At 40.4% G+C, this 27,976-nt stretch overlaps 1 protein-coding gene across 4 annotated transcripts in view; it reads right to left on the bottom strand.

Moving 5' to 3' along the window:
• Window positions 1–25,737, bottom strand: part of FAM180A (family with sequence similarity 180 member A) — a 99,904-nt gene extending 74,167 nt beyond the window's left edge. Inside the window, exons 1-7 of one of the 4 annotated variants that reach the window (XM_072849700.1) lie at window positions 25,544–25,737; window positions 24,133–24,227; window positions 20,882–20,985; window positions 19,538–19,903; window positions 17,716–17,847; window positions 13,147–13,305; window positions 12,644–12,744 (exon numbers count right to left, since the gene is read on the bottom strand). In XM_072849700.1, the coding sequence (XP_072705801.1) occupies window positions 12,644–12,674 (31 nt within the window). In that variant the 5' untranslated portion in view covers window positions 12,675–12,744; window positions 13,147–13,305; window positions 17,716–17,847; ... (2 more) ...; window positions 24,133–24,227; window positions 25,544–25,737. Of the gene's footprint in view, window positions 1–12,643; window positions 12,745–12,827; window positions 12,933–13,146; window positions 13,306–17,715; window positions 17,848–19,537; window positions 19,904–20,881; window positions 20,986–23,841; window positions 23,947–24,132; window positions 24,228–25,543 lie in introns of those variants that run through there. The other 3 variants (XM_072849710.1, XM_072849720.1, XM_072849730.1) reach the window with 3 other exon arrangements.
• Window positions 25,738–27,976: the final 2,239 nt, after the last annotated feature.

Genomic DNA, 27,976 nt, shown 5'->3' with positions numbered 1-27,976 from the left:
TTTGAGGGGCATTCAGCTTCCTCTTGAATGCAAATGTATTTCAAAGCATGTTTCAGCCCTCTCTCTCCCCTTGTTCATTCCCTAATTATGAGGTCTGGTGGTCTTTTAGGTGGCTGCCAGGCATCCAAGAGAAGGGTAATGAGATATCTTTATGTTTATTTGAGAGTCAATCTCTTATGAATAAAGGAGGACCTCAGAATACCAGGTTTTATATTCTGTTCTAGTTAATTTTTTCAGAAAGTCAGGCTAATTCCCATTATAAGCTCACATTATAACATTTTGCAAACTGTGTCACAAGAGTTTTCTTCCATTATCAACAATTCCTGGTTACAGGTCAGCAGGGCTTTATATCGCTAACACATGACATGTTAGTGTACACTGCTCTTCTGGAATCATCACATCGCACAGGACCAGGCTAAATTCTTTATGAGTTCTTTTGTAAAAATGCATGCATTCCATTTAGGCTTGAAAAAGTGCCTGAGAAAAATAAAGTCCCATAATGTCCAGAATGTAATTTTGTTCTATATTCATCTGCAAAGTTTTTTCCCCCTTTCCCTGAGGTGCAGGGAAGGATCTGCACAAGCGATCACTCTGTTTCTACTTCAGCATTTCGATTGCTGGGTTTTGTCCACCTCACGAATGGTGTCAATGGGGTCCCCTGTGTTTGATCATTAGAGAGGGAATGCATGTCCTTATCTGCATCCTACACTTTACTGGAAGTGTAGGCCTCCTCATCAGGCTGGAAGGGATGAATTCAGTAAGACCATCCTTTTCCTGATGTCAAGGAAAGAAAGGTCAGTGTCAGCAATTGCTGATTAAGTTTAGCAAAGTGAGGAAAGGAGATTAGCAAGATTGAGCTTTGTCACCTCTCACTTTTTGGTTCAATTCTTCAGTGAATAAAAAATCATCTGTGTCTGATTAGAATTCATGTCTGTCAGAAGGTATTTCAAAGAGACAGTAACCTCTGCCTGGTTCAGGCTGAGGTAAGAGTTGAAAATCCACCTCTCTTTACAGCCAGTTCAGCAAAGACAAATGAACATTGATGAGATTGAAAGCTTATTTGTCTATAGAAAGTCAAGGAGAAACTTTTCCCTGGAATTTAATGACAGTCAAAGATTCTTAAGGAAGCTGTGGTTTTTGACTACCACTTCTCTATCACCTTCCATGAATAGCACATGAAAATGGTATAGAGAAAGCTTTCATTGAGGATGGCCAGAAGTCCAGGCTTTCTTTTATTTAATTTTATTTTGCCATCACCAGGGACAGAAGACTTGATTGTTTCATTCAGGAAAGTGCCACACATTTTTTGAGGAATGTGAAAAGTCAAGCAGATCCCTTAAAGAAATAAGGTTTATAAAGAGGGAAAAAAAAATACAGCAAATCTGTAAAAGTCAAGCTCACGCTGCATTTCTCATCATCAGTCGTATAACAGTAAATCTCAGAACAACATTTCTAGGGCAAATATGATATACGGGAAGAGTGGGAATGCAAGCCAGCCTATCTGCAATATTCTGCATGGTACTCAAGGGATTACACAGTAAATTGCACAGCACAAGAGACTGTTTCTGTTATGTTACTGTACCTACTTTTGTTAGGTATTGACTGATTGCAGAGTCAGTTCATTGTCCCAGAAGAAGAGGAATTGGAAAAAAGACGCATTCTGGGTTTTTTGAGAGAGACCTCATTTTCTTCCTGTGGGTTCCAGAAATGTGAACAATCAAAGAAAAAGAGAAACTTGAAAAGAGCAAGACAACCTCTTAGTTCAAGCTACTGTTGTAACATGTTAGTTATTTGCACATTTTTACTTACAGCAATTGCAAAGTAGTCAGACCAAACCTCAGAGAATAAACTCTGAAGTATTTCTTATGGATCTTTTAACCTGGCTTAGAAGTAGTGCTGCAATATCTTACAAGCTATTTGATATATGTGCATGAGAATACCATGTACAAAATGTAAGTAAGAAACAGATATTTCAGTGATGCGAGCTAGACTTTTCCTCCAAACAAGCCTATAGCTCTGGTGACACCAGGGTAGGTACTTCAATGTACCCAGCGTATCTCATCTTAGAAAAGCTGCTGATGTGATTCTCTCTCATTAGGAGACAAAAAAGTAGTCATGTTCTCTAGGGCAGAAGCAGCAGTGGTGAAGGAAGGAAAGATATTGACTGGTATTCACATTAATGAACTATTGGTTCCCATAAAAGCCACCTGGAAGGTATGTGCTGGGACTATTATTATCGTTGTCTTATTTCTGATTTTAGCCTGGAGCATTTCCCTATGCTCCTTGTAACCTGCAAACAGAGCAGAGGTAGGAGCTACTTCTGCTGACAGTCAAAGCCTGTTCGACCAGCTCTAGGGACGAGTGACATGACCCAAACAGGAATCACAGAACAACCTCTGAGAAGTTTTGAAATCAGATCCTGACAAAAGATTCTGAGAACTAAAACTCTGGAAAAATAACTCCTTTTGTTTTTCCAATTTCTTTCTCCTGTTTCTCTGCCTGTGACTGTACTGTTGGACACAGAAAAGAGAAAATGATATAAAGTACATTATATTTCAAATGTTCATGGATACATAACTCAAGTAACCGGCTAGAATGATTCACTATTTATCATTTGCCATGTCCAAATAGCTGAATCCATCCATTGTTAAACAACAGCTATGTAACAGGAGAGCTGCATGAATATTACCATAAGTAAACACATCTCCATAGGCTTTAAAATGAGTTGTTTTTTTTTTTTTCCTTTGGCAACACAAAAAAGGAAGAACCTCATACTGCATTGTAGAAATCTCTGCCTTTGGAAGTTCAGGAGGTCAAAGGTATATGCAGATTATGGAAACAATGAGACAAATTCACAGAATATCAGTCTCTTCCTGTTCCTTCTCTCTGCTCTCCACCCTGGCAGGAACTTAGCCTTCACTCTGAGAAGTCAAAAAGACTTCCTTTCAGAGAACAAGAGGAAAAGAGCAAGCAATTCTTATCCTGAATGGCTCTCTACAGTCAGCTGTCTGTGAAAGGATGTGCAACCCTTCACTAGATTGCAATTACATTACCTTAGAATTTCTACTTTGAATTAGACATAGTATATTTAAATCTAAACACAAACCTTTTGAACAGTATCTTTGAAAGTAATGAGAAAAATTAGTAATACGGCAGTGCATGCCCTTTACTGCAGTTTTGTAATTCTTTGGAGTCCATTGTTCCCAAATGACCTATTTATCTGCTTTGAGCTAGGAATGTGTACAAGATGTGGCAGGGTGGTAGCCTGATGGGAATGCTGATCTCTGAGAGCAGAACTTTTTTTCCTTTGAGCTAACAAGAGTATTTGTATCTGCCTGTCTCCATGACTCATGCAGTGATTGTAAGTTATTCCCCTCTGGGAGCCAGAGGCTACCAGCTCATCTGTTTTACCACAGGCAGTAACTCACTTGCACTCTCTGGAAAGCTTTTTTACATAAATAGCTCTGTTGACAAAGGTCCCATTTCAGGATTCTACATTGGTTTCAATGGGATATTTCATATTTAAAGTTCAACATTTGCTAAAGCACCTAGTAAAATAAGATTTAAAGAGAGAATGACTGTCCTCTTCATCATCATTTTGTTGCTGACTGCGCTCCTCCGCCAGTCCTCATGCCCCTAGAGATGCTATCTCAGCAATGCGATCAATATACTTCCCTGCTTTCTTTTGTGGGTGATATGGACTCGCTTACACAGGGCTCCATGTGCAGTTAGTAGAATGGCAAAGCAAGAGGAAAGCAGAGCAGACAGAGACTTCAAAGCTCAATCATTTCCTCATTTTTCTATTCTAGCAAATGACTGGTTTCAGCGACTGTTTCCATAAGGCAGAAAAGGAGCCAGCACAGAGGGTTGTGGTTGTTGCATGGTTCACCCACATCAGCAGGAAATACAAGCATATCAGGCAGTGTAGCTCACTATGCTTTCTCTGACTGAGTCTGGTAGCAGACATTTAGAGTAAAACCAAGACAAACACAGAGGAAAGTTTTGTCTCTAAAGCCTTCCTGCTCTTGAAAATACCCCATTGGGACCGGAAGTTATACCTGCATTTTTAGTAAACCTTTGATGTTTTCTCCTGGAATGAGCTTCTAGGAGATACTTTGACCAATCCAAACTCCGCATACTCTGATTTACCCTACTTTGATAAAGCCTTTCCAGTGTACATAGAGTTGTGGGTAAGAGTGTAGAAACAGACAAGTCTTATTTACCTGTGAACCAGTCAGGATAGGGGTCATTTTGACTACCTCTTAGCTCTCCAAAACCTAGGTGGCCTGGGCTCAGTTAGTCACAAACATCCATCAGTGGGGAGGGAAAATTGGCTGTCCTGGAGCATGCTTCCTTCTGTGACAGCAGCCCAGACAGCTGAGGTGCATCATTTCCCAAATGCATCCCTGGTCCTCTATGCACCACCTGGAGCCCTAGACTGACTGGGTTAGCTGTCCAAGTGTTAAACAGCAAGGGTAAAGGGCAATTAACCTCTCCCCCAGCACAAGGAGACCCTAAGTGACTATGAAAGAAAACATTTCCATTGATAGATTTCGTGTACCTAGAATTACTTTCCTGGCAGTTCTCTAGCTTCCTAATCCTTTTCTGCAGTGGTAAAAAGCATTTGGTCTGCTCCTTAGATTAGAAGTTTGGTACATATGCAAAGTGAATAGGATGTAAATCAGCACAGGATGCAGTTCTTCCAGATGAACAGCCCTATGTAAATGTATGGAATTAATATAATCTTTGCTAACCCAGATTATTTGTGTGGGAAATCATCTTGGACCGTACAATTTTATTTTAAAGACCAAAAAAACCCCACCACTTTTAAAATGAATTTTCATTTGAATCCACTTCTTTCAGTAAAAAGTTCCATTTGAAAGAATTACATGCAGAAATTTCTAGTTTGAGCCCATCCAGCTGTAGACTCCTTGTCATGCAAAGTTTTATGCATGACAGCATAAAGCAACAGCAAAACCTAATTCTTCATTACTGCTACACTTGTACTTAGTTTGTCTTCCAGTACAAGTTTTAAAGCAAATGCCAAGCAATTTGTTGGGATGACACAAACAATACAAATGAACCTTAAGTGAGATGTTCTTTATCAGCTGCTAACAGCATCTATCCATTCTTCATCTCAGAAATTATGTAGGTAAAGGATTTCATGTACTTAAGAAGCTTTTAGTACACCCATCCAACATGTATAGGGAATACAAAATCAGTCAAATTTAAAATAGAATAAAAAAATAACATCCTATGAAAACCTGGTTTTACACTTCACAGACTATGGAGTTTTTAAACAGGAAATTAACAGATTTTCTTGGACCTTCTGGCAACTCCCTCAAAGTGAATTTAAAACAATTTAATTTAAAATCTCTGAACACTTCTGTGTTGCCAGCCAGATAAATAAGTAGTGCAGCAGGATACAACACCTGCAGATGTATTCCCACAAATTTGTGGTTCTCTTCCACGGAACAAACATTGCAAAATTGCTGCTACAGGTGTCCCACAAAATGCTTGCTTTCCCAGCTCCCTTGCCTGTTGTCAAGGGGTGTCAAGGGTTTCCACTCCACACTGCAGCCCAGGCTCAGCCTATTGCTGGGGGTAGGATTACACTGGTTTTGTCAGTGTAAAAGTGGTGTCAGCCACTACAACTAGCAATGCAGAAACAGTATTCACCTCCCCACTGTCCTACTTGTTATGTGGGCACTTAACAAGGCTTCAGACATATAGGACAGCACCAAGTACCTTGGCCGTTCATAGCATGAGTGACAAGCACAGCAGCCTTTTTGCTTAGCATGGTCTGCAATCATAGAAAATTAGGGCTGTAAGGGACCTCAGTCTAAATAACTGGTTTATTCATCTGCCCCAAGGCAGGATTTACTGTACTACTGCAACATTGACAGATGCTTATCTAACTCTAATGCATTATTAAAAGCCACTGGTAATGGGCACACCACCACAATCAGACAAATTATTCCTATGTTTTGTTATACTTTTAGCAACATTTTTTAGCAATAAATTTTGCCAGAAGCTTTATCACCATCTTTCTCAGTGCAATTAAAGTTAAATTTAAACAGTCTTGTTAAGAAATCCCACTCATTCTCAGGAATCATAGTTTCATTTCCCTTTTATCACTTTTAGAAAATTTTAACTTTACTTCAGCAGGGCATGGAGATACCAGGAGGCTCTGCTGGGTTCCTCAACAGTCCTTTTTTCTTGTTTGGGAAGGAATTTGCCTTACAGAATACCAGAAGAGGGTGGCTGCTACTCTGAGTTATTGGTTTCAGTTATTTACTGATACATGTAGTTCTTTTTTTATTTTTAAGGTTTCCTGTGCAAAATATCTCAACTATTGTCAGGTAAAATGATTAAGTTATATGCTTCTAGAGAAGAGAAGAGAAGCTTTAGAAAGGGGCTGGTATATCAAGCAGAAATCTACAAGTGTTAACACAGATGCCCAGTACCCTCAGTAGTAGAATACAGGCAAGAAACATACTCTTTGCAAAACCCTACCTGAGTAGCTGGCCTTTGTGCTTCTGAAAGCAGATCCTACAACCCCAGACACAGACAGAGTGCTTATTAATTGGGTGAAAACCTCTCTCTCTTTCTGGGGGACTTGTAGGAAGGGCATTGGAGAATTGTGTCCTTGTTGCTTCCTAACTGTTTTCTAGATAGCTTCCACCTGGAGCCCAGAGTGTGGCCACCTCCTGCCCCACTGGCTTGCTGAGGGGCATGTATTGGCTCATTGGTACAAGACTTTTCTATATAGATAGTAGATCTGGGGAGAAAATTAAGGTAGTGTTTGGGCTAACCACACAGCGAGGGCATGTTTAGTGCAAGCCCTGACATTACTATACTTCATCAGATCCATTCAAGTGAATGAATGCCTTAAAGTTATAATTTTGTTTTATATCTGCTTTTATACCATACACCTGCTACAACTCATGAACTTGTCCCTGTAACAAACCTATAATATTTGACTTTATAGCAGTTTAACCCTATAAAATTTGGCTTTCTAGGTGATGGAAGACAGTAATCAATGTAAAACAGACAATTCCAGGGGACACCATGATTTCACCTTCTGACTATGATGTTTTGTAGAGGCAATAGATGAAGAAACACCTTCTTTTAGGCTGTAATTCAAAAAGAAGTACCAAAGCATGTCAGAGCAGTGCGCTTTGTTTCCCTTCAAACCTCCCTTTGCAATTAAATACATTTTTATTTTAAGCATTCACCTCTTGCATTCGGAGAGTTGTTGATTCCCGCTGCAGGGAAAAGGAGAAACATAAAGAAGAGATGGGAAATCAAGCAAAGATGTTATCTACTGGGATCTGTGATGGCCAATGAAGTAATTAACAGCACAGCTGTTAGCAACCAGTTGGAGAGAGTTTGCAGTGACCCCTGCAATCAGAAGCATAGACAAGGAAGGCAGGAAAGGGGGAGAAGCTAGAGGTTTTCAGCTGTCAGTGGAAAATAAATTGGTTGGTTCTACCCCTTTACACTAAGTTGTTGAGTAGGCACATCTCATGCTCCCCAGCCAGCCATGCAGGCTGCAGGAAAACAATTATTTAGGGACTTCCCATTTTCCCCTCATCAAAATCTTAATCTTCAGAATAACATGTTTGCTGCAAAAGCCACAAGAAGGGAACAGAGAAAACAGCTGGTTAGAGACCCAGGCTGTCGGAAACCACCTGCATGAAAACATGCATACATGCACACTTCCTCATTTTTTATTCAGTACGTGAAAAAACATTCATTGCCATTGGAAGTACAGTGTGACACATATTTTGATTAGTCTCCTGGGCCCAAAGGGTAAGGGAGGCAGCACATTCTTAACACTGAACCAATTGATTAAATCTTGCATTCTGACCAAGAAAACTTGGTGCAAACAATAACTTATTAGGGATATAACCTTAATTAGAGTCAATCAAATGACACCGACCAGTGAAAGCCACAATTCTTTAGAGAATCCTGGTAGGAACTTAGACCATCTTTGCTTGAGCTAGGACCAAGCTAGTCTGTCAAGGTGGCGTTTGCCATGCTGTGTGCTGCCTTCCAGGAGCTGCCTTACCCCTGGAAGGCAAAGAGCTGACCACTGCAAACATAAAATTAATGGAAAAGGAAGCATTTAATGGTGTCAAAACCACTCACAGAACAAGTACAGAAGCAGTGTCCTGTACATTCAAGTAAACCCTTATAGAGATCACTTTCCAGTATGAAACAAAGCTTTCCATGGAACAGCAAGAGTTGGGTGGGTTTGGAGAGATCAAAGGTGAAGGGTGTTAACCAGTTGTGATAGCTGGCAGTGTGAAGTTGGTATGTGCTTTTTACTAGGAACTGAACTGAAACTAGCATTTCCTTTAGTGAATCACTGAACTAGCCATAGGTTCAAAGAGGTTTACACCGAAGTGAAATGGTCTGAGTAGGTTAAAAGTCCTAGAGCTGTTACTTGGCCTTCAGCATCCCTGCCCACAAATGAAAGAGACTTGAAGAGGAAGAAAACTCTTATATAACAAAGATTTTTAGTCTGCTGGATGACATTATTTCCACCTTAGGGTTTATACTAATTTTGTTTGCTTTGCTACCCTTTCTGCCAATCCTGCTAGACAGAAAAAATACCCAATGCAATAAAAATCCAGTCCTTTCCACTGTGCACTTAGGCATACAACAGTTATCTCCAGAGATAGGTATGAGACATGGAATATCTGACCTCAGCACATGATAAGGGAGAGGGAGAGGAATATATATCTGTCCTTATTGGTGAATAAGAGGTGCCTTCTTTCACCTAATAGGAGGTGAAAGAAGAGAGGAAGCTGACTGTGACTTGAAAGTTGTGGATTTTTTCTGCCTTCCAGAAATAAAAGCCAAAAACTTTTGTTTACTTATTCTTTTACTATGCTAGTGAAGATGTGAAGAAAGATGATAAAAATGTAAACTGGTAAATAATTCAGAAGGAAAAGATTCCCAATCCAAGAAATAAAATTCATAGAGTTTTAAGACCAAAAGAGAAAACTGGGGTAATATAATCTGATCCCTACCATTACTCTCTCCTGTAACAGTTTTTGTTGAGGCTGAAGCAAGTACATCCTTCCAAAAATCTCTGCAACCTTGATTTGAATATTTTTAGTTTGCAGGGTATCCATTCCAATCAGCAGATAATTTGTTTCAATGACCAATCATTCTCACCATTAAAATCGGTATGTTATCACCAGCCTGAACTTGCATAGATTTAACTCCCAGATATTGATTCTTATTACATCTCAATCCATAAAACTGAAGAATGCTATTCTTATCAAATTCCGATTTCCACAGCAAAATCTTAATATATGGCTTGGCATGAAGTTTGGAGATATTTGTTATAGCGTTACAATGATGTTGGCTGCTATTCATTATGTTCCTGACTGGAAGAAAACTAAGAGATAAACAAGTGAGTAGGCAGTTTCTGTAGGTCAGTAGGAGACAAACCCAAAAAATGTTCCAAGAAAAAAAAAGCAAAATGCTGGCAATTAACAATTCAAAGCGTCATTCCAGTTAGCTTTATCAAAACAAAATAACTAATGCTCTGAGGCTGCCAAGGACTCTGGGTACTCACCATTAATCTAAGAAGAAAGTCAGGTGCCTATCAGCCTTAGGAGCAACACCTCAAAGTGAAGGCTTCTGGGGTACAAGACTCCTTAGCCTGAAGCCAGCTGTCTAGGGAATGTAACCTACCTTCATTGGCATGCTGAATAGCTGGATAGCTGAGCACTGACAGCACCTGACTTAGGTTAGAGGTAGTAATGAAATAGTTCCTGTCCTGCTTTCAGGCCTGGGTAAAACAAAAGATTGCCTGTCTGTTAAAGTACAAGAAAAGGGTTTTGAGTTACAGAAAAAAGGCTGAAAGGCAAGAGAAGCTGGTAAATGTTCATCACTTTTCTATGTCATGTAGCCTCGTTGTGTATCTAAATAAGTATTTGGGGTCCAAATTTCAGAGGCACTGTAAAAAAAATTATTGAGTAGGTAATCTAATGGGCAGCACTTGAAAAAGATCATGAACTATCTCCTATACCCATTCCACAAAGTGAAATGTTAATAAAAAAACAGGTCACTGTATTAAACTTCTATCTATATTGTGTTAGATATTTCAGGTCAGGAAAAAGCAGTACAGTTTTTCTAAAGATTAGTTTTGCAATAGAGTAAACATAAGTTTGGCTTACAAGTTGACAGTTAACTGCACAGAATAAAACATAATGAATTTAAAATGAAGATCAATTAAATGTACTCTTACCCCAGAAAATCACTTTCAGCTTAAATAATAATAGCGCCAGATCTGATTGCGTATATAGCTGTATTCTTTGTCCAGTGTTGACAGTTCTTCAACTTTTATGGCAAGATGAATAACAATGAAGCTTTTCACTTATTCTCCAGATATGGGAATTAGGTAAATAGGGGAACATACAACCTTTCACAAAAATAATAGTAGATTTATTATATTACTAATTGAGAAGCAACAGTTGAAAACATTATCAAAGCGCATTTCAAGACTCAAAACATAAAGGACAAAAAGAAGCCTCAACTTACTGTTATAGAATAAATGAAAAAAAAAAGAAAATATATAGTGGTCCTGACTCATGCCTGTCATGGGTGAGACAGAGCAAACAACAATCCATAGCGGATCAGGATACTGGCTTCTATTTAAGAACAAACGAGATTACATCTTTTACCCTACCCAATTATTTCATACGCTCACTTGCTGGCCCACCACTGCTATCTTCCCTAGGTCTTCACTTCTGTCCTCAGATGGGACATCCCTCCTGGCCTGGGAAGGCCAGGCTGCAAGTCGGGCTCGTTCCTGCTGTGCGGCTGCTTGCAGCTGTCACTCTGCAGTATTACCAGCCAAGGTTCCTGGGCATCCCCTGGCATTTGCCTCTATTGATCTCCCCCATTTCCAAGATCTTCCTCCAGCTGGGATGTTCAGACATTCACCCGCAACACGCAGACACACACAATTATCCGCTGCCTATCAGCATTCACAGGGGGTTATTTTGCCTACTACAGCGACTATTTATTTAATGTTTGTGATTGGACATATTACTAAGCGACAAAAGAACCTCAGAGATTTTCAGAAGTATCTAATGGCCCTAAAAGTGTCCATGAATTTCCTGCGATGGAGACATTCTTCACCAGAAAGAACTGCCTCAACTTAACGAATCAATACTGGATGACTTGGAAAAAATTGAGAAACCAAACGGTGAAAAACTACCCAGAACAGATGATATTTATTCAAGAGTTTAAAGCACCTCGGCTATGGAAGTGCCATGACGTGTGATCTATAGCTTAGCACGGACTAAGTGCTAGAGGAATGAAAGGTGGCAGTATGGCACCAATCTTTCACAAGGGCTCCCTGCCTCTGGTGAAAATCACAGAAAAAATTCCTAACCTCCATAAGAAGCAATGATAGAAACAAAGAAGACAAAGAATAGTAAATATGATACATATATCAACATGACTTTTGTTCAGGGAAGTCATCCATCATATGGACAGAATCAATGCTCAAGTGGTCAGTTTGTCACCTTCCAAAAAAGGTAGCAACAGTGCTCCTTATCAAAAGCCCTTCAGCCCTCTCAGTTTGGAAGGAAAGATTCCCTCAAGGACTAATAACTGCTTACAAGGTAGGAAAGAGAGCACTGAACTATGTACACTCAGTTTTCACAGTGGAAAGGCAGTTGTCATGATCCTCCTCGGTTCAGTGCTGGGATCTGTATTCTTCAACATATAAATACATAACATGAAAAAGGCTAAAAAATGACGTGACAAAGTTTTCAGAGGATACAACAATTTCTGGATACTAAGATCTAGTGTGGCCTACATTGCATGATGTTTAATGACCGAGCATAAAATGGCCAATGAAACTCAAGGACAATGAGTGTAAAGTAATGCACATGTGGAAAAAAAAATCCCTAACCCCACAACTCTGTACAGACTTGTTGATAAATTGTAAATTAGTTATTTCCATTCAGGAAAGAGCTCTTCCACCCACTGTAAATGCTTCTCTGGGAAGATCAGCTGGATTTTCCAGTAGGTGTCAAACAGGCAGAAATAGATGGTTTAGCCAAATAAATGTCTCACTGCTGACACAACTGGGAGGCCTCACTCCCTCCTACCCCCGCTTCTTAGTTCTTTCCTTCATTCCGCCTCCTGTCCAGCCTTCCCTGCTCTTTCCTCCCACATCCACTGATCCCAAGTGCGTGACCCCTCCGTCAGGCTCTGTGACCTGACTGATCATAAGGCAAGCCAGCTCAACTCACCAAAGACAAAAGCACTTATTTTTATTATTATTTAAGTGACTTTTCTGCCATTTCAGTGAATTGGTTTAGTGTGTGTCTAGATAAGCACCAGAAATACACAGGCAAGCTGGGGTTTATGAATCCAGGAGCTGGGGGGGCAGAAGCCGAAAGAAAGAGCAGGACCTTTCCCTCTTGGCAGTAGCGAGCTGTTATCTTGGCTCAAGCTGTATTATGAAACCATAAGCTGGTGCTCATTTTTAAGCATCTGCTACTGGCCCTGGACAGCAAATTACCTAAATTAATCTTTATTCTGATGCTGCACTGACATTCTTATATTCAATGAATCAGACTTTAAAAGCAATATGGATAGTTACCTTCAAGCAGTGTAGATAATTCTGTGAACATTGTCCCAGAACCTCAGTAGTCTTCTCTCATTAAGTAATCATTAAGGTAATAGATCTTCCAGCTCTTCTCCCTGTTTAACAAATCATGAAGAAATTTAACTACAGGAGTCTATAATAAACTTTATATATATGCACAGATATTCTTGGATCTCACAATTCTTTCCTTGCTTTAAAGTGGAACACATCCATCTTTATTGGATTTCTTTCCTCAGCACAGAAATAAACATGTTGCTATAGCCCCAGCAGAAATGTTACAGCTGAACTCGTTCTGCCATTTTGGAAATAAAATGATTTCATTATTGCAAAGTCCCACTTATTGCAAAACTTGTCAAAGAATGAAATGCTTTAGGGATTAATTACATGCTCTGAGTCACACTTTTATAAAGCTACCACAAAATGGCATCCAAAGAGTATTCAGAGATGAATCCATTTTCACTTTTGAAATCTTACAGCCTGAAAACAGATGACTCTACCTGGAGACAGTCTTGATCTGGGCTATGTCTCTGCCCTAACTTGATGTGTCAAATCCAAACATGGAAATACGGTGGCCAATCAGTCAAAAAGCTCCTCAACTTGCGATGAAGACAAGGTCAGCAAAAGAATGTGTCGTTCACAGATGTTACCTTTTTTTTCTTCAGGACATACAAATGCAGCAAAAAACAGCACAAACTTGAATGTTAAAACTGAAGAAACCCCAAGAAATAAAGAGTCTCTGCTCACACAAACTCATGTTTCTAAGAATAAGCCATCCTGCATTACTGTTACTGTGATAGACTGTAAAACTCACAGGGTCCACACACAGGGCAGCTAATGAAGCACAAGAAATGGGAACATATCCAAGACTGAGATTTTTGATTGCTTACTTGCTAAAGAAAAATGAAACATTTAGCAGATGTGCTAGCTTGTCTGTTATTAATTAACACATTTTAAAGTCAATCAAATTTGGCCCACATTACAAATATTGGCTTTGGTAACTTTGTGCTTGTGTGTGATTTTTGTACCGTTTCTTTGCTGTAGAATAGCTATAACCATACTGATCAAAACATCAAGAAGCTATATGTATATGCTTGCTGATATAGCTTGGCATAGCACTGGCCAAAAACATTTTAAGCTGTGTCACACTTCTCTTCCAGCAGCATAGCTGTATCTAGGTTAAGTGCAAATATAGCAAGGCCTATATACACCAATTGATTTTTGTGCGAACAGGAGGTCAGTGAAGTCAGAATGCCAGCCTGTCTTAGATGGGAAGCTGCTGGTATTTAAATGAACATTACAATTCACTGTGGTAGCCCTTAGAGAAAAATAACAGCCATAGCCAGCTAACAGATTTGTTAAACATTCTTCATCTCCCTGGTCTAAGGGGAACTATGGAAGTGCATTAGTATAAATATTTGTATTTAATATATTACATCATCCTGGAAAAATTGTCATGAATAAATACAAATCCAAGCACAAACTCTATTCTTCTAGCTTATAGTGAGAAAAACACACAATCCTCTATTCTCCTTTTCAAATATCCTCACCCTGCAGAAGCACAGGCAGCCAGCTTGCGAAGCCACGGTAAATCGCTGTTAGAAAATATGAGGGAGGGAGGCAGCTCCCTACCAGCACCTGGTGCACATGGCCAGAGCTGAGACAGGGCAGCTCTGCCTTGGCTCCCACCTTCTGTTTGACCTTGGGCCTTTCTCCAGCCTCTGTTTTCTCTCCTTTCTTCTGTTTCTCTTCAGTATGTAAGGTATACAATCAAAGGTGCAGAAGTTAAGCACAAAGATTCCTCTGAAAGTCCATTTGGGCATTTAGTTCCATGTAACTGAAAAGTGAATTTTGGGTCAAGGATTCGCAGATTCACAACCAGGCACTGCCTAGGGTAAACCCAGCCTTAAAATGACTTGTGAAAGCCCTAGAAAACAGTTTGTGTAGCAGCATAGCATTGCTTAAGACAGATAAGTGATTCAATTCTCAGTTTGCAGTTAATTCTTCATTTAATGAGACTTTGCAAATTAGAACTTTAAAAAAGGGCATCTGTGTAATCTGGCAGTTCAGCATATGGATGTCGGGGGAAGGAAAGCTATTTTATATGTCTATAAAAGCTGATACCAGAAGTGGATGGTTATGAAATGTGTGCCTGAATTGTTGGTCTAAACAGAGCAGAAGCTGTTGGTCTGATGGTGGGTTGCATGGGGGCTGTATCCAGAAGTGAGTGGGAAGATTCAGTGCCCAACTTCAGCACTGAGATATCACAACTGCTGTGAAGCAGGAGGGATTGGACTGCTCAGAGGACAACACCAGACAACAGCTGGAGAGAAAGTGTTGCCCACTGATATATAAAACATTGCTTCTTCCCTCCCAACATCTTAAGGGACATACAAAAATCATTTTTCTGGCCTATGGAAGCCTGGAGGGAAAGAATGATCCTCTGTGTGTTTTTTAATAGCAGTGGTGTTGTAGCTGTGATGGCCAGAGAAAGTGAGGCTTGGAGCAGAGCAGAGCATCTTGGAGCATCATTCACCAGAGCAGATATAAAACATTTTCAAGCACAGAGTCACCTGCAGGGTCTCAGAACCTGAGAGCACATCTGATTTTGCCAAATATATCAGCAAGGCTAGTGAAAGATGCTGCCTCTCCCTACCGACCTTGCTTTCCCAGAAATACTGTTCCGTAGTTATCTACCATAAGGAGTTACAACACAATGAAATTATCAAAAGAGTGAGGCCTGGGGAAGTTCCTGTACCACTAGTGAATAGCACAAGAGAAAGATAATAACTGCTGATGGACACACTAACTTTTCCTGTCTTAGCAGTGTTTAAGGAACACATCTTTTATAGTTTCACTCCCTCATTTACCACTGGATTCAGTGGATGTGACCCAAGTTTGACAGAAATAATAATTTTACTTAGTATAAAGCAGACGTGAATGTCAGAAGGAAGATAAATGTATTCTTAAATGAAATAAGAGACCCCAGTCAGTGCTAAGCTAAGCAGCCCCTCTCTTTGGATGTCGCTAGAGTTATGGCAGTTTGTCATGTGAATATGGTTCTTCTTTCTCCAGACAGTGCCTTACAAAACTAATTCAAGAATACAGTGATTAATACTAACAGCAGTCATTATAATTCTTCTGTGAAAGCAGCCACACAACATTTACCACATTGGCTGAATGAATTGACTTCCCACTGGGGCAGGGAGACTAATGACTGAGATCAGAAAGTAAACCTAGGACACTAGCAAGCCAACATGGGGACCAAAATATTAGAAGAAAAAAAAAAGTTAAAAAGCAAATAATTAGTATATGGACAATCAAAAACAGTTTGCCTGTTTTATTGCCTGCTGATCCTTTTTCTTTCCAACCAATGCAAGAGGCCACATGCTATGCCAGCGCAGATGTATCGCACTCAGGAGTATGTTTATTCCTTTGATCACAGCCCTTTCTCGTTGAAATGCATGCTACGAAGTTGGCTCTGACAAACCTCTGAAAAAGCCCTCCCTAAACAAGCACAATGTGATAAGAAACCAAATTCAGTTCTCCTTTATGACTGATTTTCCTTCAAACTCTATCATCTTTGAAGGAGATATCGGAGTAGCTAAAGTTACTTGCTAATCTCAAGCACCTTCTGAAAGTAGACTCTAAAACTTGTGTTTCCAAAACAGTCCTCATCTCTGAAAATTGCTATCAAAAACTGCAGTAAAACAGCTATCCATCCATTCTCAGCTCTTGTCACAGTAACTCAGAAAGATATATAGCCATGCTGACATGTGTTGAAAGAGCCAGATTTCAAAGAAGGCCATCTGCATGCAAAACTTGTTCTGTTTTCATTGTCTGAAATAAACGCCTACTTCTATTTTCTTAGCTGTTTTGTGTGTGTGCCTATGTGTGGCTTGTAATAGCACTTGCTTGAAATGTGCCTAGAAGAGATCTCAAGCATAAGGCTGGAATAATGCCACTGAGCATATCCACCCCTTTTGCCCCAAAAGGCAAACTTCTTAACAATGTGGTCATTGCCGGGAAAGTGTCATATTTGAGGACTTGGTATTTTTTGTACATTAAAATAGAGACATTTATAAGCTTTTATATCCTGATTTCATCCAGTATATCTTCCCTCTCTTCTGCTTCTATCTTGTCTGCTGTTCTTATGCCTCCTCCTTTTTGTTCCATACAAGACTAGTATTTCCTGACTATTTTCTCTGGATCTCTTGAGCTGAATCTGCTTCTAAAATATTCTGAATATAATTTATTCTGAAAATAATTTATCTATAATTTTGAATTCTACCCTTGAATCTAGTTCTTGTTGCTGGCACAGAAGATCTCGAAATCCCTGTTTTAAAGAAATTGGGATAGGTGGAAGAGTTATCAAAAATAACGGCAAAACAATGCCACTGTTCTCTGTAAGGAAGGGGGCTGCTGCAGAGAAGCAGGAATTGCCATTTTAAGGGACAACTTGCATTGTATTTTTGGTAAGAAAAGGAACCACAACTGTCATAGCATGACTGCACTAACTTCAAAGCAAGCCAAAAGCTGAATTATTATAATTTAGTTCCACAAAAAATGCATTTGAGAATCATCCTCACTGTGGATGACCCAGATGTCCTATGTCCCTTCCCTGAAAAAATACAACTGCTCTACTATTAGTAAAGGGCAGCAGCACCAGCTTCTAACAGAACTGGGAGAGGAGTGCTGGCAGGGCTAGCAAGGTAGTGTCTGTAGCTGAACACATTTGCTAGCTCATCAGCGAGCCTGGCCAGGACTTGCATAGCTTTTGGGACTAGCAGCCTGAAGGGACAAGCTCCATAAAGTTGCAACAACAAAGCTGTTCCATGCTTATTTAAGCAAAACTCTTCCTCTGAGGCAGAGTCTGAGAGCTCCCCATGGAAAACTTATTTACATGTTTGAGTGATACATCACTCAGTTATGTGAACATTTCTCAGGACTGTAAATCTGGTAGCTAGTCTAAATCTGTGACCCCACTGTGGTTTTTTAGCTTCTTCCCTGTTACAAGCAGAGAAAAATTTAAATAGATAAACCCTATTAAAAGTGACTATTTTTCTTACAGTTGAAGAAGAAACCGTAGCAAGTTGAGCTGTAATTTTTCATCCAGATGGTGGAGAAGTTTGTGACTGTTTTTAGCTCTTGGACCACAGACCATAGGCTTTGAAGACTTGCAGTCCCACGCACGTCTCTCTCTGAAAAATGAAGAAAAAAAATAATTGTTGTTCTGTCTTCTAGTCAACAAGGCTGGCTTTGGTCATCAAAGCAGCGCAAGTCTATGAGACAGCTCAAGTCCAGTCTATTAGAGACTTGGGGAATCAATAGAAAGACTTTTAATATCAAGTGGTATGGAAAAGAAAGCCAATGTATCCATTAAAGCATAGGACTCATCTTATAGGAAAGGTCTCTGGACATCTGTGCTATACGTACCTTATGCTGTATTGGAGTGGGAGACTGACACACCTGTATGGGATTTATGGGAGAGGAATTGCATGGGGTAAGAGAACAATCGTGGCAGTTTATCAGCAGCAGTATTCTGCAGAAATGCACTTCTAGCAAAAGGATAGGAGCAGGCTCTTGCCCCCACACCCTTTGCAGGAACAAAGTTTTAACAAAATTTTCTTTTTCTTGTGTGACTAAAATGGAAACCTGGACAGCTGTGACTCAAATGCAGGCTCAGAGATGTGGTTCACAAACATGAGTGCTGTGGTCCTCAGTCCTGCAACAGCAAAGAATGTCTGGCTGCAGCAAGAGCAAGCACTAATACTGCACAGTGCAACAAGACTGCACCAGCTGCCTTCTTGTGCATGGAGATGTTTTTAGGCTGGAGTCCTTTTGGTAGAAACCCTCAATAGCTCCAAAATGCTGAAGGAGTTACATAGACCCTTTGTGGGACTGTACAAACACCTCTATGGACCTTGCTGAAAATGCTTTCCTGTGGAAGCAGATTTCTTCTTGTACTTCAGAACAAACACAGAGGACAACGAGCCCTACACAAAGCCATTAGCATTCAGTGCTGGGCCCTACTTCTGCTCTGGAGTTCAGGGGGGAAGATCATGCACTTTTCTTATTGCTGATGACTTGTTTCCAGCAGGGATACTGCTGTTGATAAATTACTCAATACCATTGTCCAAACCCCCAGGCTGCATATCCCTCCTCAGAGCTCCTTCTCTCCCTGTAAAGGTGCAGCCTCTGGGACACGGGGCAGGAGAGCTGACAAAATGATCAGATTCCCGCAAGACGGGGGAGAGCAGGTGGAATTGTAAACAGCAGCAGACACAGAGAGGAGACATAAAGACGTGAACAAGTAGCTTTTGTTTCCAGCTACTAGCAGTGCCAAGTTATGCTGGCAAGACCAAAATTACAGCAAAGGCAGACTATATCAGAGGGAATCCATTATTACTGGAGAAAAGAGGGATTGGCACCAGCAGCCTGCAAGCACTTCTGTGAGGTAACTGAGGGTCGGCCGGTGCCAGATTTCACCTGGTGACTTGACTGGAGAGAGAGAGAGAGGGTGACAAAAGCAGAGTGAAAGCAGCAGAGCAAAGCCAGGAGCTGAGGCATGCACTCGCCAGAGCCCTCCTCGGGCACTCAGCTGTAGCTCTCTGGGGCCTGGCTTCCCTCCGTTTCTGCCTTGCTGCATTTTTGTCCTCCACTTATTCACAAAAAAGCAGCAGGTGTTTAGCAAGGAAAAAGCAGTAATCCCTGGAGAACATAATCAAATATAGAGATATGAAGAGCAGTCCTGAAAAAAATAAAGAGAAAGAAAGAATGAAGGAGGCAAAGAGACTGAAAGGGAGAGGTGAGGGGAGGAATAAAAACACCGCAAAATCCAAAGCGTCTGTTCACCCAGAAAAGCATACATCATCTTGTGTCTGTACATACCCAGCTCTGCCCCGGGAGGTACAACAATATAACTCCCAGCTCTGTCCTTGGCAAATCACTTTATTTTGCTATGTCTCTCTCTGCTATCAGGAGATGGCTGCTGGCATACTTCATGCATCATGTGATTTGATTTGCCTGGTCAGGCTCTAAACTTTCAGGCGCTGGGACACCCACATTCTCATTCTGCTCATGAGCCATGTCTAGCAACAGTCGGGGGCCCCCTGCCTCCACGACAGCCCCCAGGAGCTACTGTAACTAAGTCAGTGTGTATGTTGGTTTGAAAGTTCTGGTTTCCTTTAGCAGCAGCAGCAGCAAGTCCAGCAGCTGTGGCAGTGGGATGTTGCTGAGGCTGAGGATCCTCTGAAGCTGTTAATACCAAAGCAGAGGAGAAAACATGTTTAGGGATAAATGAACTTTCATCTTCACAAGTTCTTAGCAGGGAAGGAAGGAAGAAGGATGAACAAGCAGATCAACATCAACTGAAGTGGATGAGGTATTAAGATCTTCTGAGGACATGCAGATCTAGGCCCAAAAAATATGTCTGGGGTACCAAAAAGTAACTTTGTGATGCTCCCAGAGCAGACCTTAGAACTAGGTGCCCAGACTTCTTGTACAGGCCTGGCGAGCTCAGTAGCTCTCTGTAATTCTTTTCTTTAAGGCACTGTGAAGAGGAGGTTAGTATCATTATTCCCAGTTTACAGATGAAGAAACTGAGGCACAAGGAGGAGAGGTGACCGGGCCAAATATGCAGCCCGATCCAGCTACAAGCTCACTCAAGCTGCTTCTATTCTCTTGTGCAAACAAAGGAGAGAACCATGCTGTTCAGAGTTAGGCATGCACAACCCAAACTCCCTTTAGTTGGTTCATCAGCAACAAAAATGGCAGTGTCATCAGTATTGCTAATATTTTCTGAAAGGTATGGTTTGAAGGGATAGGTAAAATGTTTTCTAAAATCAACTGAGTTCATTAAGAAAGGAAAAAAAATAAGATCTGGGACATACAAATTTCCAACTAGGTCAAAAAGAGACAGAGCTAATGCTTCTACATCAGCTGAGAAGGGGCGGAGTACAATCCTGCTAAGAGATAGTCTTGTTATGATATTTAATTTAACAATGTCAAAGAGAAATGGAAGGTAAGGTGTTTTCATTTAGTCCATGGTTTTATTCTGCAGCAATGCTACAAACGTAGGAATTCCCAGGCTTGTACTGATCTCCCTGCAGAGTTGTGGCTTAGAGGTTAGAGATGGAGAGCTTAGAGACGGGGGGCTGCTTGGTGCAAACTGTTCTTTCACCAGATTCTGGGTGTTGCTGGTCTCTATTGTACTGGTTGTTTGGTTTCACCTACCTCTTATCAGAAGAGCGTTATCTACTCTGGCAGTATACGTAGATGTATAAACAGGATCAGAGCTTTCAAAAATAGTGTTCTTAATTTTTTTTCCGGTATGCAAGCTGAAAAATACAGACACATTTCTGACTTCTAGTGCAAGTCAGCTGATTCAGAACTAGAGACAGGCTTTAATTAGAACATTTAACCTTCAAAAACACCATTATATCAATGTCATATCATTGCCCTAGGATATTTCCCAGAATGGCGTGTTTTTTAAGTTACATATATATATCTATATATATACACACACACACACACACACTTTTTTTCTTAGAAGGGGTTTGCTATCTACACGCTGTGTATATGCCAGGAAAAGCACTCATTAGTGAAGATGCAAATGCTGAAAAATGAGGATGACGTTGCTAGGGCTCCACTGCTTAAAGCCAAGCTGGAAGAAGGATATCAGTTTCCAGGTAATGCTAATGGTGCAGAAGAGGGTGTCTCACGTGAAAGGACTCTGGGGACCAGCAGCAGTGGCTATGAGCGTTGGAGAGGCAATGAGGTTGGCTCTTCTAAAACCTCTCGACCTAAATCACAATTGTTTTAATGCCTGTAACAGATTCTGCAGTCGGGACAGGAATGACCAACCTACTCACTGTTAACATCCCCTGAAGGTAATAGTGCAAACAACTCATTTTAATGTGGTTTCGCCTATAAATGTATAACCTTGGACCAAGATGTTACATACACAACATTACTCCCACAGAGAGATGTTGTGATATTGACATGCTAATTCTGGTGTCCTGCCAGCGAGGTGCTGAATCCATTTTTTAGGAAAACAAAGGGAGAGGTAACTGCACAATATGCAAAGGCTTTTGTAATTTTCTTCAAAGGCTGAAGAATCCCCAGGGTTTTATTTAAGCAGGGACACAATGGGCAAAGCCATTTGAAATGCACAGAGGTATTAGTGCAGAATGGGAAATGAACTAACAGTAGCTATAGGTCAGTGAAGGTTGCAACAGAAAAAAAAAGGAAAACCCAGATAATTATCCTTTCTTTCCTAATTAACCCTTGCTTTCAGTTTCTGCCCAGCTTTCCAGCCCTGAGGGAGAATGTGTTTGCAAGACAGATGCCAGGTGATCCAGTTCAAGGTGTCCCATCCCTTCTGAAGCACAAGCAAATTGCCTGAACTTGAGAATAAGTTGGCAACTACAACAAAATCTGCTGTCACTTGTTATTTTTAGATCAAGGGAACGAGATATGTGACCACAAAGGAAACCCCACCTGCACGCTTCACTTCTAAGGCTGAGGGCATTTTTTTTCTCTTAAAAGGCACCACTCCCCTATGTAAGATAATTTTCACAGGCTTTCAGAAAGTCAAGCTGCCCTCTGCAAGCCTGTGCAAACTCTCTACTGAATAATACTGAAACTTAAGTTTAGAAGCTAGCTCTTGCTGGTCTTCATAAAAGACAACCTGTAGAACTGTGCTTTTCTATGCTTCTTAACTGACCTCTATTTTTCTCTTTCCTTTAAACGGTCCTATCCAGCCAAATCACTGAGTTTTTTACTTACATGGAAGAGAAATTCTTGTCTGGCATTCTCTAAAAAACACCAAAGCCTTCTCCAGAAAGAGTAACAGGCAAATGTGACTCATAATTTACCAAATCCATATTAGGGAGGAACCAGCTATCCTGCAGGAAAAGGGGCAGTCATAGGCTGATCTAATCCCCACTAATACCAGCCAGTGCATAAAATCTTCCAGCACCACCAGAGGTAGATTCTGAATCAGGAGAAAAAGGGGTTTTCATGTGGCACCCAGCCCCTGACTTCATAACATGGAAATAATTCTTACATGTCACAGAACATCAGAAGGACATGAAGCAATTAATGCTATGAGCTCTTTACAGCTGTCCACTTCTCAATCATTCCTCCTAGCCAAAGCCCCCTGGAAAAATTTAAATTTCTTTGCCATAGCTCAGGCACATATTCTATAGAGCAGAAAGAATGATGGGAAAATTAAATCCACACATTAGACTAAAGTGTTTCCCTGCTCGAGGAAGATGTGTTACATCCACAGCAGAAGAACAAGCAATTGATCGCTGTGCGTCACAGGACAGGATGGGGCTGCTGAATTAGTATTGAGCTAGAGTGTTTCTTCTCCTGCTAGGAAGCAAAGCTGCATTTCACAGATGTCGTTCATAATGAGAGACAAGATTTGTATTCATTTGCAGGTCAGGTCTTTAATGGGATTCACTTTCCTGGTCTGTAAGTCACAATGAAATGACTAAAGCTCTCCAGCAGCCAGTACATTAGCTCCCCAGCCACAGACCTTCCAAACGTCAAATGCAAAGTGTGTAGCAAAGCACCCTCTTGCTTTCCCTCATCATCACTGATTCACTTGGGATATGGCACATACTGTCACCCACAGAGCCATGAAAAGTGTGGAACCTGTGACCGGAAAGAGCTGCTGCAGAGCTGGGATGCTGCCAGAGGGTCTGTGTCTTTGAAGAGAAAAGTGCTCCACTTGCCTGAAATCTTCACTAGAGAAATAAATGATGTAATTCAAAATGTTGTTCAAGGGAAGGCCTTTCCTAAGACTAAGGCACTCTTTGCAAGTAAGAGTTTGTTGCAAAATAAAATGAGATTAAAAACATAAAAAGTAAAAAAACCCAACCCTGAACTAGATCATGCAGCTGTGGTTGTCTGACCTAGTACAGGACTTGGTGTTAGAGAGCTGTTAGTTCTCCAGGTGCTCCAAACTGATTATTTTAGGCAAAACTACAAAATAATACAATAGGAAGCTGAATTCAAGTTGCACTTTAATCCTTATCTTTCCTAATTTTTGAGTGCTTTAACAATGTTCTTTAGTGCTATGTTTAGGGTCTCTGATTGAGTATCTAAATGTCCTACCTGTTTGCTGAATCCAATTATAGCCTGCAACCATTTTAATAATAGTACTTAAATAATTCATTTCACACCTGCATGGAGGCTTCACATGATCCATTTTGGAGCTGTCACTCAGAGTCACACAGTCCAACTCACTCCTTTGCAACAGCCCTGGTGTCTTGGCCAACGGTGTTGCCTGGCATCCTCCCCAAAAAGTCAAGAGTTTTCATGGGCTCAGATGCTCAGCAGCTTTATAGTCTTCTCCCCGATCTGTCACACAAGCACCAATGTCTGACCAGAGAAGGGAGCAGGACTAGGCAATTTGGGACAGGGAAAGCAGCAGAATTATTGGAGCCCTGAACAAGACTATTTTAAGGTTTTACCTTAGAAAGTTCTGCCTCCTTCCATTTCAGTGTTTCATGATGCGTCCTGAAGCTCCTAGGCATGACTGACCCATGGAAAGGAACAGCCAGGTTACCTAAAATGTTTTGAAACTGGCTTTTAAGTCATTCACAAACATTTAATATTGTAACTGGTGACAATGGCTGCACTCAAAAGGAGCTTTATCCACTATTCCAAAAAGCAAAGCAAGGAGACAGCAAAATTAAGCTGGTTAATTTTTAAGTAACGTTTTTTGGCATAGCTGTTTGCTCCTGCGCTGCTTGTTTCTAGAGTTAGCTGAAATAAGAAGTACTGAAATACATACAAAATAAGCTACACTATTTCTAGCCAAGCCAAAAATACCTGGAAACCGAAGCTTACCAAGCAACGCTGCTCTCAGTAAGTTCAGATGAAGATTAAAATCAGATTCAGCTTTTGCGAACCTTACTCAAATGAAATATCCAAACCTAACAAAGTTTACTCATTGTCAGATATCCTACTCAAAACCATGGCAGTGGTGAAACTTCATGAAAAGACAACCCAAGATCCACCTTACATAGAAAAATAGCTGGCACTGCAAATATAGAGATTCCTCTCCAGATCAAAATATGAGTTGTTTTAAATGTAAATTATTAATAGAGCTTATGTAGTTTTTCACACAGCTAAGAGAGTTGTAGAAATAAAGTAAAATCTTAAAGTCAGTTTTTGTTTTCCTTATTTTGGTGACCATGGGTGTAAGATCTCTCAGACACTTTGGGAAGTAATCCAGACTTCTTTTACCTACAGGAGTAAAAATAATTAACAGAACATAATATGTTCTAGGGAAATAATGACAATAATAACAACAACAACAACGGCTTTTTCAATACTGTATCTTTTTAAAAGCAAGAAATCCTAAAGCTTTGAGGTATTCTACGGTTTCCTCTTGCCTTCCCCCCTCCCCACTTGTTTCTTTTAATCTTAGTTATATCAAAAATGTCCATTTCAGCAGGTAGGACAATTTACCTTCCCCTAAAGCCTGTTAACCAAGTGAACTTTTTGCCCTTGAGGTACAGGAGGTCCCTTCTTCAGTTTCAGTCTTATTTGACGTCTTTTAATGTCCCCACAGAGGCCTTCTGCAAAAGCAAACTAAATGCGTCCAAGCTAACAGGAAGCAAAAAACCTAGGTTGGGATAAACAAGGTACCTATGGTACCTTTGAGATTTTCTCTGTGTGTTTTTAAGAGGGATCTCAAAAAATGAAAAGGGCATATGTCATAATAACTGAAAGAGAGAACTTTCACTTCAGAGCCATCAGACATTTAATATCACAGCATTAACTACGTATTATGAGGATATATGGAACGATTCAATAAATGATGAAATAACTTCTCAAGATACCAAACTAAGAGTACTGGAAAAAACATTCTCTTACACAGATCAGCCGCTGACTGACAAGTCTGCTGTTGAAGGCCAAAATGCTCTCAGGTCACTGAAGAATGTATGTGTGTATCTAGGGTCTCATAACCATTTTTCCCAGGTTATGGGAAATGGGTTCCCCATTTTTCTCTTTTCCTCTCCTTTTTTTCTGTCTCTCCATTGATCCTCATCTCCTTTGACAGCCTCAGAATGAAGAAATCTGTAATAAAAATGACACTGACAGCTAGATGATTCGGATCATTCACTGTGTATCATGCATGGCATGGAACATGTACACTAAAAAGCTGCATTTTATCACATCAAGAGATTATAGTTGTCACAGGCAAGTACAGCACAGAAGATCATTATTCTAGGAAGGAATATGTTACAGAAATGATGCTGTTATGTGTTGAAACAAGTGTTTCATGTGTTATCAGTTGACAAGCAAGGTGAGAAGATGCTTAAAATTAAGTACAGTTAAAAGTCTTGCAGAGTCAAAGCTTTATCATGTTTCCAGGCATTCCTAGAGCTGTAATTATTTGTATTTCTCTTTTGTAACTTCACAAAAACCTAGTAAGTATAAAAGAAAAGGTGTGGATTTGCTTGCAGTGCAATAATGTCAATTCTTAATGATATTTTGTTGCAAGTACAGAAGAAATTACCTTTCTGATTGTTCACAACTCATCTTTTTCTCCCTAATAATGTAGGAATAGCTCAAGGAAGCCATTTTTATGGTTGATGTGCTTATTCATATTGGAGCCCCTTCAGGATATGATATTTATTTGTAACCAGGATTACTCTTCAGGTTTTTATATTGTCTTATTATTTAAGAAACGAAATATTCAGAAACCTCCTGGATCGCTTGTACCCCACTGTCTTGTCCCTCCAGCAGACATTGGGGTGGTTGAAGATGAGGACCAGGGTCTCGATCATAAGGTTTCTTCCAGTTGCCTGAAGAAGGCCTCACCTACTTCTTCCTGATCAGATGGGCTGCAGCAGACACCAACCACAACATTGCCCATGTTAACCTCTAATCCTGACCAATAAGCTCTTGACTGGCTCATCACCCATCCTATGTTATAGCTGCATGCATTCCCACTGCTCTCTCGCAGAAAACGCAACTCCCCATCTCACCATGCTGGTCTGTCCTTCCTAAAAAGCTAGTACGCATCCATTGCAGCACGTCCCTGCGATCCCAGTGAGATCATAGCTCTGCAACTACTTGCAGACATCTAGTTACTCCTGTTCGCTCCCCATGCTGCCTAGAGTTCCTCTGGAGTTACTGGGTTTAATTCCCAGCACTAATACCTCAGCAAATAATTTGCAGCCCCAGTCTCCAAAATGTGTACACTGTACGTTTGCTCTTCTCCTGGGACTACCTGGATGACTAACACTGAAATAGAGTGGCCACATGCATCTTTCCATGCATCATGGAAAATAGATGATTTTGCAAGCCTCTTCTGCCTCTGCCTTTTCACCTCCTCTTGCATTTTTATGTGGGTCTTGGAACATAATGTTTGAAAAGAAATTGTATAACCCCTTAGACAAATCTCTGGTCACTCTGCAGAATTAGGCAAGTGACTGCAAGCAGTCAAGCCACTGTGGTTTGCCAAAGCCCTGTTCAGTGGCTGAGCTATAAAAGCAAACTACACTGGTGTCCTGGCCACTTACAGTTGCAAAGTGCTATTTAAAGTAATTTTTGCAATTGTTTCACCTGTAAGATGGACAACCTGGATTAAAACTGGAAGCATATGTTTGACTGAGCATGATTTGCACCACTGTAGCCCATTTAGGAACTGCTTTCTCAGGTGTAACAGTAGGATTGTTCTCTAATCATCTGATTATAGCCTGCATTTAACTTGAAGACCTGAAAGGAAAGTATAGCATCCTACAACACATGAAGAAAAACTAGGATAATCAGGAAGAATCTTACAAATTATTTATTTTGTGTGTATGAATTCAAACTATAAATGGATGAAATGTTAGCACTCCCTCAAAATGCAACATATAATCTGAGTTATCCTATAGGCCTAAGGGACCTCAGGAGATCTAGTCCAACCTCCATGAGAAACTTCAAACTGCAAGCTGATGGAGATGCAGCTTTGCAACCAGGAGGGATGTGATCTCTAATGGACATATTTGTCTATCGAAGATGATGAAGTAAATCTTACTGTATCAGATCTTTTGCTGGTTTTGCGTGGGTTTTTTTTTTGCTCAGGGTGATGGCTGGACTGATACAAAGGATAGCTTTCCTACTGTAGCTGTATTCACTTTTGCAGCATTTTTCCAGTATAGCACACTAGTAGTCCGGGTAATGTAGACATGTCCTGCAGCTAAAATTATCATCTGGTTTCACATTTGAAAAATGTAAAGTTTGCATGCGGACCATGATGTTTTTCTTTTATTTGCTCATTATTTGTTACAAATAAAAAGACAATACCATTATTGG

The sequence above is a fragment of the Ciconia boyciana genome, chromosome 1 (assembly GCF_034638445.1).
Source record: "Ciconia boyciana chromosome 1, ASM3463844v1, whole genome shotgun sequence".
NCBI classification, from domain to species: domain Eukaryota; kingdom Metazoa; phylum Chordata; class Aves; order Ciconiiformes; family Ciconiidae; genus Ciconia; species Ciconia boyciana.
Note: the sequence above shows the minus strand (reverse complement) of the source record. Positions and strands in the feature narration are given on the sequence as shown.